At 50.3% G+C, this 18485-nt stretch overlaps 1 protein-coding gene across 1 annotated transcript in view; it reads right to left on the bottom strand.

Moving 5' to 3' along the window:
* The window catches only part of PLXNC1 (plexin C1), a 137441-nt gene that overhangs the window by 33144 nt on the left and 85812 nt on the right, over positions 1 to 18485 (bottom strand). The window contains exons 17-21 of the mRNA XM_021708253.1: positions 18099 to 18202; positions 14861 to 14899; positions 14507 to 14631; positions 13043 to 13241; positions 8969 to 9112 (exon numbers count right to left, since the gene is read on the bottom strand). Coding sequence (XP_021563928.1) covers positions 8969 to 9112; positions 13043 to 13241; positions 14507 to 14631; positions 14861 to 14899; positions 18099 to 18202 — 611 coding nt within the window. The remainder of the gene's footprint in view (positions 1 to 8968; positions 9113 to 13042; positions 13242 to 14506; positions 14632 to 14860; positions 14900 to 18098; positions 18203 to 18485) is intronic.

Below are 18485 nucleotides of genomic sequence, written 5' to 3'. Positions count from 1 at the left end.
TCAAGGCTCCTGGTAACAAGCTGGCACCACCGAACACTCACCCCATCCTGGGAGGAACCCACAAGCTCCCGATCCTCACAACTGCTCCATGAAGGGGGTACACTCACCGCTGCATTTAATAGGCAAAGAAACAGAGAGGTTTAGAAACGTGTCCAAGATCGCAGAGCAGTGGGATCATAGCCTGGATGTGTCCAGACTCTATTTTTTGTACTTTGTAGAGATAGGGCCTTGCTCTGTTCCCAGGCTGGTCTCAAACTCCTGGCCTCAGGCAATTCTCCTGCCTCAGTCTCCCAAAGTTTGGGATTGTATGTGTGAGCCACTGCACCCAGCCTAGCCTCTTAAATGCAAAGCCAGAAGGCCCATCAAGGAGATAGAGCTCCCAGGGGCAGCCCCCATCTGCCAGAGGTCCTCAGTGCTCTCAGTGGAGACAGGCTGGACACGGACAACCTGGCAGAGGCAATGCAGTTACCTCACCTGGCTGGACACTGAACCCGTAGGACTCTCAGACTTATCCACCTAGGATAAGGATAACATTTCCCAGTGTCCCCAGCCACCAGGCATAGCCACATGACTGTGTCCTTCCAATGATATCCAGTGATGTGTACGGGGCAACCCTCAGGAATGTCCTTAAAAGGCCACTGATAGACTCACCATTTGACCCAGCCGTCCGGCTACTAGGTATCTACCCAGAGACATAGAGGTCATTATATAAAAGACACCTGCACTTGCATGCTCATCGCAGCACAATTTTCAGTGGCAGAGATGTGGAATCAGCCTCAATGCCCATCAGGTGATCCATGCATAAGGAAAATGTGGTATACACACCTACTCAGCCATCAAAAAGAATGAAATAATGTCTCTATCAGCAACATGGATAGACCTGTAGACCATCATCCTAATAATGCAGGACCAGAAAACCAAACACCACATGTTCCCACTGATAAGTGGGAGCTAAACTAGCATCTGCAAGGGCAAGGATGGTGTGATGACCACTGGAGCCTGGGCGGGAAGGGTGAGGGGAAGGGATGAAAACTCACCTACTGAGTATAATGTGCACTCACAGGGACACTGAAAGCCTAGAAGCCTAGACTTCTTTGCCACTGTACAATGTAACCAACCATGTAACCAAAAACTACTTGTTCCCCTAAAGTTACTGAAATAAAAAAGAAATTTTAAAAAGTATCCCCCTTCAAAAAAAAAGACAGCCAGTAACCATCCATCCCCTTTCCCCTGCTGTGTCCTGGAATGTGGAAGGAACGTGGGTGGGTAGACACTGAAACCCCAGACGAGAGAGAAGGGACTGCCCTGCTGGCCCGTGCTGCCCCACCGGGGCCTCTGGGGCAAGATGCAAGCATCCTGCTGGTCTCCATAACACCCAGGTCCTGCTCTAGCACTGAATACATCCTGTGGCTTTGGGAGTGCCTCCACCCAGAAGGCCCATGGGAGAGAGGGGCTGCTGGGAAGGGACTTGAGAGGGCTGTGCTCCACAGTGTGTCACCAGCCAGCCTCTCAGGCTCACCTTGTCCCCTGTCCACGTCTGTCTGGTGGGAGACTGTCTGCCACAGGTGGCAAGTGCCCAATTACAGGGACTACAGGTCACCCCTGGAGTAACAGCACCAGCATGCAGGCACGCAGCACATGCTTCTCCGCATGGGCTCAACTGGTCAGAACACCTTGCCCACCCACGATACCCAGCGTCAGCAAGGAACCAGCAGAAGGACTGTGAAAGGACACCTGCTTGGTGGACCTCATGGGTCACAAGGAAAACAGTGCAGACAAGAAACACTATGATAAAGTATGAGCACTGGGCTGGGCTCGGGGGCTTAGCCTGTAATCCCAGCACTTTTAGAGGCCAAGGTGAGTGGACTGCCTGAGTCCGCAGGTTCGAGACCAGCTCGGGCAACTTGGTGAGACCTCGTCTCTACAATAAATTTTTTTTAAAAAGTTAGCCGGGCATGGTAGCGCACGCCTACCTAGTAGTTCCAACTACTAGGAAGGCTGAGGTGGAAGGATCGCCAGAGCCTAGCAGATCAACGCTGGGGTGTCCATGAGTGTGCCATTGCACTCCAGCCTGGGCGACAGAGTAAGACTCCAACTCAAAAAAAAAAAAAAATGAGCACTAGACGGGCATGGTGGCACATGCCTGTCATCCCAACACGTTGGGAGGCTGAGGTGAGAAGATTACTTGAGCCCAGGAGTTCAAGCCTGGGCAACATAACAAGACCACATCTCTATAAAAAATAAATACATAAATACATAAATAAAGGAGTGAGCACCTATTCTGTCCCAGACAAGATGGCCACACACATTATATGCATTATCTTCTGGCCTCACAACAAATGTACAAGGGTAGGTTTTTATCCTTGTCTCTTTAGACAAGGCTCGGAGAGGTTGAGCACCTAGCCCAAGGTCATACAGCCAGTAAGTAATGTATCTGAGCCCAGATTCAACCCCAAGGCTGTCAGGCTCCAAAGACCCCCTCTTCCCATGTCTTAGTGGTGTGAGCCTCAACCCTTTACACCATTTGGCAGTTCTGGGCATCAGGAAGGCAGGGAGGATGAGCAAGGGCAGGCATGGGCACTGTCTGCAGAGGCTGGCCCACCTCCCTCATGCTCGACCACACTCCTGGGTGTTGGGCAGGACTCGATGCATCTTCCTGCCCTCTCTTCCGGCCAGAAAGGAACAGCAGAAGGACGGGTCACAAACCAGCAACTCTGTCATCACAGGCTGGAGTGGTAACTACTCTCATCAAATAACGCCTGGAAAATACATTTCCAATTCATTTCAGAGCCCAGACAGAGCCAAGAGAAGGGCCCGGCTCTCATACCAGACTAAGTCAAGGAGAGAAGAGGGTTTCTACGTAACCCACACGAGAGAGAAGAAAAAGCAGCAGCTTCAAGGCTCCAGAGCCAGCCGCGTGTCAGGGACAGCCAACCTCGGGTTCCTGCCTCACTGGCCGGGGTTACCCTGTCCCAGTCCTTCACCTTTCTTTCTTCTCTGCCAAGAGTGATGCCCAGGGCTCTGAGGCCCAGGGACTCTGCTGTTCACAGTGAGGCGGGGACAGGAAGGAGCCTTTGCATTTGAAAGAAATGACCCGTGAAGACACCGGCATGTACACGTGCATGTGGCTCTGGCCCTGCGCCTCGCTGTGCTGGCATCTGCACGCTGTGTCCTTCCGGCTCCTGGGCGAGAAGATGGCTGAGTTGGCCCATAACTGACCCCAGTGTTTTCACTGTTTGGGGCCTTTTTTTTTTTTTTTTGGAAAGAGCTTTGAGGTTCCAGGTGTGTGAACAGTGGGAGGTGTCTCAGTGGCTGTGTCCCGGGCAGGCGGAGAGGGCTGACCTTCCTGGCCTGGTGGGAGGGCAGAGTCTGGCCTCGTTCTCTGTTTTGGAAAACTTCAGGTAGAAGGCCAGCGGTGACTGCTCCAGGCGTGGAGGCCCTGGTGGACTCCGCCATGGCTCACCTCGCCACTGGAGCAGGCATGGAGGAATGTGAGGCCCAATGATGCTGGCAGCAATTGGGTAAATTGAGGAAGAAAACCTTAGGATGAGATTTTACAAATGCTACAAAGAAAATTACTATAGCAACTAAAGCTGTAAAAGCTGGTGAGCCAGCTGTAAAGCATTTGAAACAGAAAGTAGCTAACTGTTTGTTGCTAGTTAACTATGCTGCCAATTAACCTTATCTTAAAGAAACAAAACACCATCAATCAGCCGCTTTACAAACCTCTGGAAGTTTCCTTTCACAAACCTCCCCCAAAGACAGTTCTCATAGTCTTATAAATACCCCCATCTGGCCCCTGCCTCCTGGCAGACAGCAGACACTCTCGGGGCTGTCCTGCCTGCTGTGTCCTTTTCACAATGCATCTTCCTCTTAATGAATCGATCTTTCTTAATCCATAACTGTCTTGGTGAGTGCTTTCACCTCCGCAACTCCGGCCATACCCAATTTTCCACACACCCAGCAGGGATGCAGCCACTGACAGTGGTTGAGTGAACAGCATGGTGGGATTCCAATAAAACTTTATCAAAACAAGCACAGGGCCACATGTGGCAGGGCACAGCCCATGCCTCAGATAACAGGACCCTCAGACGAATGCTGACTTTGATGTCACCAAGACAAATCTAGGAAATACTTTTCCACCACAATGTGTGACAGTCACCATTCCCTGAGGGCACAAATATAAATAAGGACCCTGGCTATAAAACACTAGAGGCCCATGTGAACATTAAGAGGAATAACGAATACTTGTATATTTAGAAAGTAAGTGATGTTCTAATTCCAAGATTACAGGCATGAGAGGAGCTGCTATGCAGAGGGACGTTGTTTAAAGCATCCATTAAACGTGAATATTTCATCTTCCAACATAGCCGTCACCTGGGGAATGACTTACCTAAAATGATCACAAATAATGGCTTCACTCTGATCTGTAAGCCAGAAGACTAACACTGAAGTTAGTAACGACTGCAGCATTCTTGCAAGTCATAATGGAAATAATTTGCATCATGGTAGAGAGAAAAAGGAAAAAAAGTCGGGAATTGTTCATTAACTTCACTGTTTCTCCACAAATGCAGGGAATATTAGCAACAGGCTCGCTGGTATGCAGGCATCAGGGTTTAATGGGATGTAATTGAAGTATGGGGAATGACTTAATCGGGATGGCAGGTTGTTTAATCATGGGGATAACGAATCTTCTGTAAGGACAAACCAATGGCACAGAAGGAGCCATGAGAGGACGGGCCATCACAGGACACGTGGGGACCAGGTGCTTCACAGAGATGCCGAGGCGCTGATAGGTATGAGGCATCCTGTTATACATGACTGTCCCCCATGGCAATCGCTGGGGAGAGAGATGGGAGGGCCCAGGAAAACCTCCCACAAACCTCAGTGGAGGCGCCGCCAACTCCGCAGCTGCACAACGTTGTTTCTCTAGCACCTTCTGACAGCCGCGAAAACTTGCCCAGACCTGAGGACAGTGCACGTGTTGGCTGGTTGGACACTGCCACTCAGGGACAGCAGGAGAGTGAGTCCATGATTCTGGGCTCAAGAGTTCAAGAACCCATTTCACGCAGTGCTTTGATCACAAGTCTGCCCTCCCCTGCTGACTCAGCACGTGGCTGTGTGCGATGGGCTGTTCCCATCTCCTGGAAGAGAAGCAAATATCTGGCCTACCACATGACCACTCTCCTGGGACTGAAGCCCCAGGCCTTCACCGGCTTCCCAGTTCCCAGGCGATGGCTCCACTCTCAAAAGTCAGGTGGCCAGCGCCTAAGACTCCCTGTCCACAACACGGGATGGGCTCAGTATCCTGCCAAGGAACAGAACAGCAGAGAACAGATCTCACTCTCGTCCAGCCTCTACGCGGAGTTTCTGGGAGCTAAAAAAGGGCTGGAGTCCTGAGTGCACGACACTCCCTGATGTGATCGGGGAGGAGGCCAACGTCAGGGCAGTGACCTCACTGCCTCATGGAACACCAGCCAGGAACACCTTGATGGAGGTGTCTCCCTCCTTCCTTCCCTCTCCTCCTCTTTCCTTCTTGACTTCTTCCTCCCTCCTTTTTCCTTTTTTTTTGTTTTTGTTTTTTTTAGAAACGGGGTCTCACTCTGTCGCCCAGACTGGAGTGCAGGGACACAATCACAGCTCATTGCAGCCTTGAATTCCTGGGCTCAGGTAATCCTTCTGCCCCAGCCTCCTGAGTAGCTGGGGCTAGAGGTGTGTACTGGCTAATTTTCAAAATTTAATTAATAATGAAGAGATGGAGGAGTCTCGCTATGTTGCCCAGGCAGATCTTGAACTCCTGGCCTCAAGTGATCCTCCTGCCTTGGCCTCCCAAAGCACTGAGATGACAGGCTTGAACCACTGCACCTGGCCAAGGATGGTTTCCTGTGGTACTAGAGTAAGCATGGCTCTGGGAACTTTGCTTAAATTTCAGGCAAGACAGGAATATTCCTCCAATATTGCAAATAATGATCTCATGTATAAGAAATTGGCAAGCTGTCTTTACGTTCTAGAAAACACCCCACACCTCAGGGTGGACACAACCTAGTCTCAGAGGTGGGAAGCCCAGCTTTCCAGTTGGTGAGCCTGGCCCTTTCTCACATGCATCCCTGCCTCTGCCCCAGGCTCTGCAATTTCAAGCTGTCCCTGTGGCTGCTCTCCATTCTCCTGACTTTCCTTGAAAGAATCACACCCACCACACAGACACCACAGCACACACACCCACACAGCACACACAATACACACACACACCTCAAACACACATACCACCACATACATCCCCCCCCACCCCCAGCTGGTTCTCCACACCTAGGCTTTCAATGACATAAACACTTCGGGCAGATTTGGGAAATCCCGACTTGAAACCACTGGGGGTAGTGGGGAGGAAGACCAGGAGGAAGGAGAACTAGAAAGCTGGTGCCAGTGGGGGGCTTGCCTGAAAGAAAAAGCAAGGCCTCACATTTTATGTTGACCTTCTTCTACCATCTCATCACATGGCACAGCTGGCATGTGCTACCTCCACAGCTTCTGGGACAGTCCTAAGCCACAAAGGCTGGCTGGATGGTCCTCAGAGGGCACCAGCCTGAAACCCAAGGGGAGGGGCCCAGCCAGGAGGCCCCTGCCAGCCTGAGTACTGGCAAATCTGAATTTGAAAAGGAAAATTTGTGTGGGTTTCTGAAATCCTAACTTCCCATTACCCTTTTCCCCAGGGGCTATAAAGAAAAAAACTTCAAGAGTTGACATGGATTTCTTCAACATCAAGCAACATTCTGATGATGAGTTGAGTGTTAACAAATCTGAAACACATGGTCTTAATTGACTGTGAAATAAATAATGTTTCAAAATGAAAGGGAAGAAGTACTCAGATGTGGAGCTCTGAAAGGAGTCAGACCTCCACTGCCTGGGGCCCTGGCGCCTCCTGTCCCCATCCAAACCCTTCCCCTCCTTCCTGTGCAGGGATGTCTTCAGGAAGCTGAAATGGGCAGGCTTCTCCACTTGCAAAGTTTTTCTTCAGGGACCTCTGGGGCTTCTACGTTTTAAGGTAAAGCACAAGGTCTTCTAGGTCAGGGTCCCAGACCCAGAGTGGGCTGCAGGATAGCCCGCAGGCCCGGTGCAAGGTCCAAGTCCGCCTGTTTTCCAAGGTGCCCCAGCACGCTCTCCAGGCTGAGCGCAGGCAGCATTTTTTGGGAGTTGAGAAGAAATGTCCATGCTGGGGCTCCCTGCCCAGACACCTGGGTCCATCAGTCCCAGGAGGCCCAGCACAGACACACCTGGCTCGCTATTACTAGCAGGTGTTCCATGAGACCCGAATTAAATGGAGTAACTTGTACACAGCACAAGTGCACTGGGTCATGTGGGTGGCAACACAAAACAAGGACTCTTTCCATCCTCACAGCACGCCGTGAGACACACAGGCACCATGACCATTAATCACCTCCAATCCACACATAGAGAATGAGGCTCAGAGAAGCTTAGAAACTTGCCCAATGTCACACAGTTAACCACTGGCCGAGCAGGATTCAAACCTGCCTGGCTCCAGTCTCCACGCTCCTGACCACTATACCAATGGTTCTCAAACAGCAGTATCAGGGCTCGTCAGAAGAGTGAATTATTGGGCCACACCCCAGACCTACTAACTCAGAACTCTGGGATGCTGCCTAGCAATTGGTGTTTAGCAAGATTTCTGGGTGTTATTTTTAAAATTTTTTGTAGCAATGGGCTCTCACTATGTTGCCCATGCTGGTCTTAAGCTCCTGGCCTCAAGCAAGCCTCCTGCCTTAGGCTACCAAAGTGTTGAGCCATCACCCAGCCCTTTCTAGGTGATTTGCACCCCACTTCCTTGCCCCTCAGATGCAGATGGGGACATGGACAGAAGTCAGATTGTTGGCAAGCAGTGACTATCAGCCCAGCCTCCCGCCTTTCGGGCGGCAGCTGAGTCTGGTAGGTAACCTTCTATGCAGGGGTGAGCCACATCTGGCGGTGACACAGAACTTAAAACTGCTGCTCTGTGGACTCTTCTCCCTGTACACGGTCGACAGCACCGTGGTGCCTCTCCAATTAGGGAACGAATTCTTCCCGGATGACACCACAGTCCTCGCCAGCCAGAGCGAAGCCACAGGAGACTCGGCTCCCGTCACGAGTAGCTCCACTGTAATCTCTTCCTCTTTCTCCACTAACAAGAAGTCCAGAGTCTCCAAAAAGCTAAAGATCACCCCAACACCACAATCTCTTTCCCAGGTCTATACAGACAGGGAGGCACAGACAGTCCTGAGCAAGGCTGCTCCGGCCTCCTGTCTGTTGAGTGTAGCTATATTGGTGTGTCTTTCTTTCGGGAGGGTGGTGGGGGTGAGGTGGAGAGGGGAAGAGGGAGTTCCCGGCATCGAGGCCCTCCACCTGAGCAACGTCCTCCTACAGGGACTCAGGAAGCTCCCTGAGACACCTGGTGAGACCACGGGATACTGAGTGCACAACACGGAACATCTGCCACCAACCCATGAAATAAAGTGAGAGCGTCGCGCTGCAGGGGGAGCACAGTGGCGTTTGTCTTGCGTTATCGTTCTAAAATAAGACGGCCTCAATTTGGTTGAAATATATCTTCACACATTGTCTTCCTGGAGCCAAGCTTTTGAGAGACTCCGATTGCAATTATAAGTGCCGACGCGGGAGCGCTTGGCTTTTCCTTTGACGCCGCCAAGAGCTACCAGCAATCCTGATATTAAAACCTTCGGAAATTGATGAGTACCCTAGGCCTCGTTACAGTGCTTTCTCCCCCAATCCAAGCCATTAAAATCTATTATGTGAACGTGTGTTCATATTTTATCAGCTACTGTTTTTAATTAACTGAACGCACAAGGCCTCCCAAGGTAGGAAGGCTGCCGCTTCTCTGTGAGTGGTCTGCCCGCCCCCACCCCAGTCCTAATCCCCAGCTGGACTCATTCTGGGCCTGGATAGGGACTTGGAGGGAACATACCACGGCACTGAACTCTGGGACCTGCCAGAGCAGCCAGTCTTCATTGAGGGTATACAGGGCCTTGCAGGTGATCACGTCCACGGGACCCTTGTTGATCTTCTGGTTGAGCGTGGTCACCAGCAGGTAGAAGGGCTCACCCACCGTCTCCTGGGAAGACACGGAGCCGTATTAGCCTTCGGCAGAGGCTGCTGTGCTCCCAGCGAACTCAAGGTGCTGCTGATGCAGAAGACAGGAAGCAGAGCTTTCCAACGAGTCACCAGAACCGCCCAGGAAAACATGGCTGCTCCATTTGGGACCAGACATGAAACTCCATTACCTCCTCCTGTCCCCACACAGAGCACATGCATGTCCACAGCCCGGGGGCCATCGTTACATTCATACTCACAGGGGCAGTTGTTTACACTCGCGCAGTATACACAGCCTGTAGGCCATCCTTACTCTACATTTGTACTCATGTAGAGAGGTGTTTACACTCATGGAAGATGGTGTTTACACTTACGTGGTCTACACAGCCTATAGACCATCGCTACCCTACGTTTACACTCACATAGGAAGGTGTTTACACTCATGTGGTCTACACAGCCTGTTGGCTATTGTTACCCTATATGTACATTCATTGGGGGGACTCATGTTTCCCGGTAGGTTCATGCCTAAGAACAGGTAGGAGACATGGAGATGGAACCTTTGTAAACATTCCTATTTACTTGCGTTTTTTAGCAAACCAAAAATAAATAACATTTTAAAAGGTGCAATTAGCCTTAGTGACAAGGAAACTTCAGAACCTCTCAGACATTTGCCAGAGAGGACGGTTTCTAGTGTTAACAGTATCTCACAAGGGAAGTGACCATCATTTCCACAACTTGCAGTCTATGCCCTCCCCTGGCCCCAGACATACCTGCATACCTGTGCGCCCCCCCTCCGCACACCCTCTTCATAGGGCTGGACCTCAAAAGCATGCCACCCCATCCTTGTCAGGCCCAATTTCTTCCTAAAGGCTCTTTCCAAATACTTGGGCCCACCATGGGGCTTCTTTCTTCAGCTGCAAGCCCTGGGTGCTTTTCCTGGAGGGGGCCGGACCTCTCACCCACTGTTCCCTAACCTCATTTAAGCCTCCTGGGATCCCACCCCTGTACCCTCCCAGCCACCTTCTGCCCCTACCCCTCGCCTGGTGGCTTCTTTCCCCACTGCTTCATCCTGGAGTCTTCTTCAGGGCAGGACAGAGGTGGAATGTTCAGGAATTTCCAAGGTGTTCAGGAATTTCCAAGGTGGGGAGGCAGCAGGACCTGTGCCCGACATTTACGTCTCGTGAGATGCTTCCTGTATTTTGTGGCTCACAGCCTCACCGTACTCTCTGTCCTGCACCCCAGTGGTGTCCCAGCCACAAAACCAGAGCTTACTTCTCCTTCCTCAGCACACTCCAGAGATGAAGCCAGGACCCTGGTGCCGAGTGCGTGTGCCCATAGGGGTGGGCTGGGGAGGGGGGGGCTCTGCTGGGCTGACCTATGGTCAGGAATCCTCCTGAACTCCCCAGAGTACAGCAAGGAGGAGACATGTAGGGCTGCTCCTGCACTGATGTGTGGCTGGCTTGGGGACTGAAGGGGCGGAAGAGGTTCCTTAGTCACCTGTGAACACAGCTGCTGGGGACATTCCCTTCCCAGAAGGCCAGGCTCAGGTGCTTCCACAGGTGTGGGCAGACCCTGTCTTCTCAGCACACAGGGAGTAGCCGAGTGTGCCAAGGCCCTGGCACAGTCCCACACGGTTGGGGACTGGCGAAGACTCACACCTGTTTTGTGTGCCCTGATTCCCCTACATTCAAAATGGTCCTAACCTGTGAGGTCATCTCCCAGGACCGTGAAGGGGCAACAAAGTGAGCAAAGCCCTCCTCATCTGTCGGGCATGCTCAACACATGGCCTTATTATTTTACCCATAATCCTCCGTGTCTTGGGAGGGGATGTCACCTGGAGGGCATGGACCTGGTGGCCCTCACTCAGCATCTGTGGGGTGGGCAGGAGGATCAGGGTTGTCAGTGCCCCAGACCCCCTTGGGCACCTGAGGGGGACACCAAACCCCCACCCCCACCCCTGCACCCCCAACAGGGAACTGTTCCACTGAAAGCGAAAGTGTCGCTGACACCTCGATGCCACTTCCTCCAGGCACCCACCACCCATTGCTCACTCTTGAATCAGCACTGTGAATATTTACCCAGAATGCTTTGCTCAAGGGGGCATGCTGGGTTTGGAGCCTGGATTTTCTGAACCCTTTGCCCCGGGACTGCCCCAGAGCAGCCCTTAGGAGTTTAGAGTAAAAATCACAAGATCCCAGTAGAAAGAGCCAGAAAGGAATCTCAGACCCCTGACCACATAGTCCTCATCTGGAGAATGGAAAACAGATGTCCAGGCAGGCACATAGTTGGTTGACTGAGATGACTTCAGAGCCCAAGCCTGCTGCTTTTGAGCAAGACTCCTCATCCAGTGCTCTCTCTCTCACCCCAGGAATGTGCAGATAGAGGGCACCCAGAATATCCTGGGGGAGCTTGTGACCATCATGAGTTGACGGGCCCTACCTCCCAAGCTTCTGGCTCAGCTGGCAGGGGTGAGGCAGGAGCTATCCTTTGAAGAGGGAGGCTGAGGACCCAGGTGAGAACCCTGGTGCCTCCGTTCAGCACAGTTGTGGCTAAAGTGATGACGGTGGGAGGCAAAAAAAAATTCGCCCCAGAAATAACTGGCGCGACACCTCCCCAGAGCATACAATGATTTATACCAAGTAAACAGAAAAGAAGGCAGATTTCATTAATCTTAATAAATGGGTATTGCCTTGGGAGAGGAAGGGGCTGGTGAGAAATTCAAAAAAGGGCTGTGCATCCCCATGTAAGACTGTGGTGCACTGTGTTAAGCTAAGCACAGTCTATTTCAAGTGCTGCTTTCAGATCTAACTTAAGTAGCCCTGTTCAAACCTGTGGCATTGCAGTGAATCTTACTCAAAATTTAATGAGATTTCAGAAGCAGCAACACACACACAATGACATAGGTTTGCCAGAATTCAGGTGGCTGGGGAAATTCAAGGGTAAGGACTTGAGGCTCAGCAGGACACTCTTATTTTCATACTGATATTTAACAACAGCAATGGCCAGCTCACCGGGAGGACTTGCCCAGAGCTGGGCAGCTCATGCATTTCTCATGTGCACTTTGACACCATCCTGCTGTCCTCCTCTGCCTCTAGCTCTAGAAGTTAGGAGGCCAGACCTGAGGTTGGGGTCTGGCCCTGAGAAGCTGGGCGGTTAGGAGGCCAAGGACAGGGTGAAGTCTAGATTCAGATAGGCAGCAGGATCCCACGCCCAACCACGGAACCCCTGGGGTCCACAGAACATTCCCACTCGGAAGAATTTCAAGGCAGTCCAATGACAACCACATTCGCTCAGCTATCAAAGAACATCCATGGCCAGGTGGACCTTGGGGACCTCACAGAGTGATGGGAACTTGAGTCCCAGTAGGTCCTGGGAATGTTTTTTTTTTTTGGTTTTTTTTGAGTCGGGGTCACTCTGTCACCCAGGCTAGAATGCAGTGGTATGATCATGACTCACCACAGCCTCAACCTCCTGGGTTCAGGCAATCCTCCCACCTTAGTCCCCTGAGTAGCTGTGACTACAGGAGCACACCACCACACCTGGCTAAGATTTTATTTATTTATTTATTTTGTAGATGAAGTATCTGTTGCCCAGGTTGGTCTCAGACTCCTGGGCTCAAGTGATCCTCCCACTTCGGCCTCCCAAAGTGCTGGAATGACAGGCGTGAGCCACCACCTGCCAGTCCTGGGAACTTCTGAGCCACTCCAGAGGGCCTGAAACAGCTCTCTTCCATTCTGGAAAGGCACCTTCTTGGCACACGTTCTTCCATGGGCCAACCAGGAGCTGGGGGTAACTGGTGCCAAGGACAGGACAGGGAGCTCCCTGGCTTGGCCTCACCTGGGGCTGCCTGAAGCGTGGCCCACACAGGCCAGCTACGACCAAGTCAACATCTGCTGACCCCACGACCTGTCCTGCAAAGGTACCCTGCCCCACTAGCCACACCACTCACCCGCAGGAAGCCCGAGAGGCACACAGACATCCAGTTGGTGAGCAGCTTCTCCACCACTGACTCGGTGCGCCGCAGCATCAACTTGGGCTGCAAATTGCTGCTCTGCTCCATCAGATCCCGTGTCAGCACCTCCAGGATGCTGGTCAGGTACCCCAGCTTGGTCTGCAGTGCGATGGTCAGGAAGGAGGCGAACAGGCACCTGTCAGGGATAGCCTGGTGACCGCCCTGCTGGGGGCAGGAGGGTCCTATAAAGTTTGGTGACCACCCTCAGGGGATAAAGGTCCTATAGAGAGCCTGGTGAACACCCTGGGGGAGCAGAGGTCCCGTGGAGAGCCTGGTGACTGCCCTGGGGGGGCGGCAGTCCTGTGGAGAGTATGGTGACCACCCTGGGGGGACAGAGGTCCTGTGGAGAGCCTGGTGATCTCCTTGGAGGGACGGAGGTCCCATAGACCGCCCTGGGAGAGTGGGAGTCCTGTGGAGAGCTGGTGACTTTCCTGGGGGGTCAAGGGTCCCATGGAGAGCCTGGTGACCGACCTGGGGGATGGGGATCCTGTGGAGAGCCTGGTGACCGCCCTGGAGTTATGGGGGGCCCATGGCAAGCCTGGTGACCACCCTGGGGGGACAGGGTTCCTGTGAAGAGCCTGGTGACCACACTGGCAGGGGCAGTGGTCCATGGAGAGCCCAGTGACTATCCGCTGTGGGCCCAGTGAGTAGCAGGCGGGGACAGAGGTTCCTGGAGGGGGTGGGGGTGGGGTCCTGGTGGGAGCCTTTTTTTTTTAATGTTTGGGTTTGAACCACTCTGTCCTCAGTTATAAAACCTCACTCCAAGTTAACCTTGGGCATCTTCCGGATCAGCATTTAAACTAGAGTGGTAACAAGAAGTGAGTCTCCCAAATGTTCAGGGTGTTTTTAAAATTAAAAAGGACACTTCTGCTTTTTTAAATCAAAAAGTTATGTGGGTTTTTTGGGTGTTGGGGGTTTTTCAGGGTTTTTTGATGGGGGAAATGTGTGTGCCTTCACAATAGAATTTATGTTGGGAGCCCAATGTGGTGGTGTATGCCGTAATCTCAGCACTTTGGAAGGCTGAGATGGGAGCATTACTTGAGGCCAGGTGTTCGAGACCAGCCTGGACAGCATAGCAAGACCCCATCTCTAAAAAAATAATCAATTGGGCATGGTGGTTCACACTTGTAGTCTCAGCTATTCTGGAGGCTGAAGCAGGAGGGTCGCTTGAGGCCAGGAGTTAGAGACTAGCCTGGGCAGCATAGCAAGATCCCATCTCAAAAAAAAAATATTTGCCATTGGGGCGGCATGACCTGAAATGGAGACATTCATTCAAAAGGGCTCTGAAAAAGGGCATGTTCTCAAGACAGCAAGTTCAGGCAGTGGTTTGGAAATAAAATACGGGGCTCAGGTATATTTTCTCTTGCAGAGGTTTTCAAAACCTAAAGAACGGACTAATACCTGTCCTTCACGGAAAAGTTCTTCTGTTTCTCAAGGGTGTGGATGACAGTGACTAGGAAACTCTTATTACAGATCAGGGCATCCAAAGCTGTGAGACTTTCATTCTTGTCATTGGCATCTCTGTTCTGGAAAAAATATATATATAATATAATACAGTATAACATACAAGTGTAAAGTTAGAAAGAAGAGCCACAATGGGTTTTCCAAGACAATGAATTATTTAATATTGAATTCATGATCCCAAAAAACCCACAATAAAAATTCCAAGTGATAATAATGGAGATGATGATGATGATGATAACACTATGACAGTCGGGCAGTCACTGGGCTAAAAATAAAAACGCAGAGACTTACATGCATGTCTTCAGTGAAGATGTGTGTGAAGCCACCTGACTGGGGAAGGAGACACTCATTATTCATCACATCCAGAGGAAATGAAGAGTGTATTTCTGTTACAATACCCGAGTCTGTTTTAATAAAGTCGAGACGCTATTTGCTAATCTGAAGAGCCCCTGGGTTCATGCCTGCTGCAAATTCTCTAATATATAATAAATAATTGTTCAGCTCTCAAGAAGCGCCAACGAACTCTGAAAGCCTCGAAGAAGAATAATGATCGTTGCATCAGTCCCATTTCTAGAGGATAAAAGTATCATCTCACATTGTAAAAAAGCGGACTTAAAGAAGGAGTCACTGATGAATGTTATGCAAATGTCAGACTACTCCTCCAGCAACTGACCTTCTCGGGTAAATAATGAATTGGGTTGATAAGTTTTTTCCCAAGTCTCAGCTAAGTCAAGAGGGGGTGGGGTGGGCAGGGTAGGAGTATGAACTCTAGAGCCAGACCACCTGAGTTCTGGTCCTGGTTTTTTCACATACTCGTCACATGACTTTGAACAAGTTACTCAGCCTCTCTGTATCTGACTTTCCTTATCTGTAAAATGGAGGCAATAATGGTTCTCACCTCGTAGACTTAGTATGAAAATAAAGTCACCGAGTGCCAAGTAAGTGCTGTGTGTCAGCTGTTATTATTGTCTTTTCCCCTAAATTATAGCAAACTAGACCACAATGGTATTACCCTACTGGCTCCTATAAAGAATTTTTTTGTGCTACATGCTAGGTAGCTTCTGAACACACTTTCAAATTTGAGGTCTTTTAGCATATCATAAATCTTACGGGAATGAATGATTCAATTTTAAAAGTGTGTTGTGTAATACTTTCAAGGAGTCAACAGAATGAAAGTACAAACTCAAACATGCAGGTTTTTCTTTTTTCAATTTTTGATAGTAATAGAAACTTTGAGCCAATTTTATATCTTATTAAAATAAATTTATTCTGCTGATAATTTTGTTTCATATCTTCAAATATGTTAGCCACAGCAGAAGACCTGAGACTATTTTGGTCTTGTCCTTCCCTAGTAAAAAGCAAATTAAATCAGATCCTAGGTTTGGATATTCTAGTTCTTAATATTTTTCTGCTGAACCAACTTCATGTGAATGGATAGCTGAGATGATTGATTCTCAGCCTCAAATGTGGAAATACCACCCCGGCTCTCTCTTTTCTCCTTGCGTTCAAATTTCCCTTTGCCTGGAGGTTAGGCCCTCTGCCTGCCCTGGTTTCTTCTCCTGTTTTCAGCAAAACAAGGGAGAGTTAACTTAATCAAAATCAAGGCTTTAAGAGTCACAACTAGTGGGCAGTCCAGGGAGCCCTCCCATGTGGACCTGCAATATCCTCTGGACCTCGCCTGCTGCTGTCGGATCCATGTTGATCATCACACCTGTCCTACCCACAACCCCAGGCCTCAAGGACCTGGCTTCTGACCAATCAGCAAAGGCCCTGGCTAACTTGGGCCATATCCGCAGCCTGGACCCATGCCAGGGGGCACGGTCCTACCATAATAGGCTTCTCTGCTCCCTCTATTCCCCTTTCCTAATTATTGTAAATCCCATCGTGGCTCAGGTCTTCCTGATAGACTTCTGACAAATCATGCCTGCTTTCCTTCCTTCTGTCTTCCATGTTTATGGCCTTCCCAGGGGCCCTTTGAGATTACACACAATGTCGAGTTAAATCAGCTCCTTGAAACTCTCTTCTCCTAAAATGATGTCGCATTGTTCCTGGATTTTTTTTTTTGGAAACATTCAACTGGCAACAGTTCCTTTACACTCATCACTCTTGATTACCAGATTTAGAAGATAGGAACATTGCTTTTTTCAGGCCACAGATTACTCTATTCAGCACTCAAGGGCAATCATTAACTGAGAAAGCCCACGCAGTACTCTTGTTGATAGTCAAAAATCTCCGTTATTTTATTGCTGTTAAATTCTTAATGGGGATCTCAGAGGTCTGCGAGGCGGGGCTCCTGATGCAAAACTGCACCATCACCCTGCTCGGGGATGAGGTGCCCCAGGGAGCATCCTGTCCCGGAATGGATGAAATGAACAGTGGCCAGTTTTGTTGTCACCATTCCCGGAGAATACAGAAAGAAAAGAAAAAACTTCCCAAGCACAAAAAGTGAAGTCTTATTTACAGCCTTCTTGATCTACAGCATTGAGGCTTGGACCCAAAACCAGGGCGGGTGTTTTATGGAGGGATCCCAGCCTCCGGACACAGCCTTGCCTGTCATGTGTCCATTTCCAGAATTATAGGGAAGCTGGACGTTGCTTACAGCATGCATCTGCATTTCTGAACTCTAGGCTTCTGGCCATATGTTGTGGAAAGGTTTCTGGTAAGGTGATAGGAACTATCCTTTGGCCTGCAGAGATTTCTTGCTGTGCTTAGAAGTCGAGATTGAAATAGGATCGTCAGTATTGATGCGTTTCAGAGGCTGGGCCACTCAGTGGTCATCAGACCGACAAAAAAGAAGGGCAACACAGTGGGGCCGGGGTACTAGGACGTGGAGGTGATGACACGGAAGATGAGTGTGCCTCGCCAGAGACTTGGGAGGGCAATGAAGGAGGCTGAGTGGGTGGTGAGAGAATGGAGGTGTCAGAACAGAAGTGAGACCAGCAACCAACCACAGGGTTAAGGGGACTACTCCTTGGATAAACACACGAATTAGTTCATGCAGCCCTTTCTAGGCGGCAGAGAACCACCAAGACTCCTCTGCTAATACTGCCTGTTTCCAACTCCCACTCCACCCCTGACTGCTTATCTGCTGTCCTTCCTCCCAGCCCGTCGGAGTTCTCATTTCCAATTGAGAAGTAATAGTGAATAATCTGGTCGCAGTGATAGGAGTCATGCAGATAAACACAACAAATTGACCAGCTCATACCATATTGATTTTTAAATAAACTAGCTCACTTCCCAGCTAAACGTTCCATTCTAAACTGGGAGTAAAATGAAGCAAAAACCATCACTCTGAACTTCTGTCCCTCCTAGGTTTCTGTTACTGGACAAAGAAGAATCACCAGTGACCCATTCCTGCTCTGCACCATAATCAATGCAGTTAATAAGCACTGCCCCCCTTAAGCTATTCTTTCCCATCAAGCATGTGATCTCCGCAACCTTGGGAGCAAACACCATATTGACAACAGCGACAAGCACTGCCATTGCTATTCAAGACTCAAGCTTGGGAAGATGATCAATGCTCCTTTACCTCAGGGAAGAAAGTTCTCAGCGCAAAATGCTTGTAGTCTAGGAAGGGAACGGTTCCAAAACTATCAACCACGTCCAATTTATCCATCTGCAGCTCGGCAAAGCCTGCAAAACACAGTCCCAAGAGCAGCGTTTCAACTCCTCTGCTGTGGGCAAGATCTGCACTGTTTGGTCTAACGCAGAGGACGATCTTGGTTTTCATTCAGGGAGAGACAGGGATGGTCATGCGGCTGGCTGCAGAGGGAAGCACAAGGCCAGCCGGGCCATAGCTCTGCTGTCCCCGGGATTCTCCACTCTCCTTGCTGGGGCCAATCTGACGGGAGAAGTGCCCATGGCAGGGAGAAGCGCATGAGGCGGGGAGAAGCATACATGGCAGGGAGAAGCGCAT

The sequence above is a fragment of the Carlito syrichta genome, unplaced genomic scaffold, assembly GCF_000164805.1.
Source record: "Carlito syrichta isolate Samal-C Ts95f unplaced genomic scaffold, Tarsius_syrichta-2.0.1 Scaffold135639, whole genome shotgun sequence".
Taxonomy (NCBI): Eukaryota; Metazoa; Chordata; class Mammalia; order Primates; family Tarsiidae; genus Carlito; species Carlito syrichta.
This window is presented reverse-complemented; position numbering and strand designations above follow the sequence as displayed.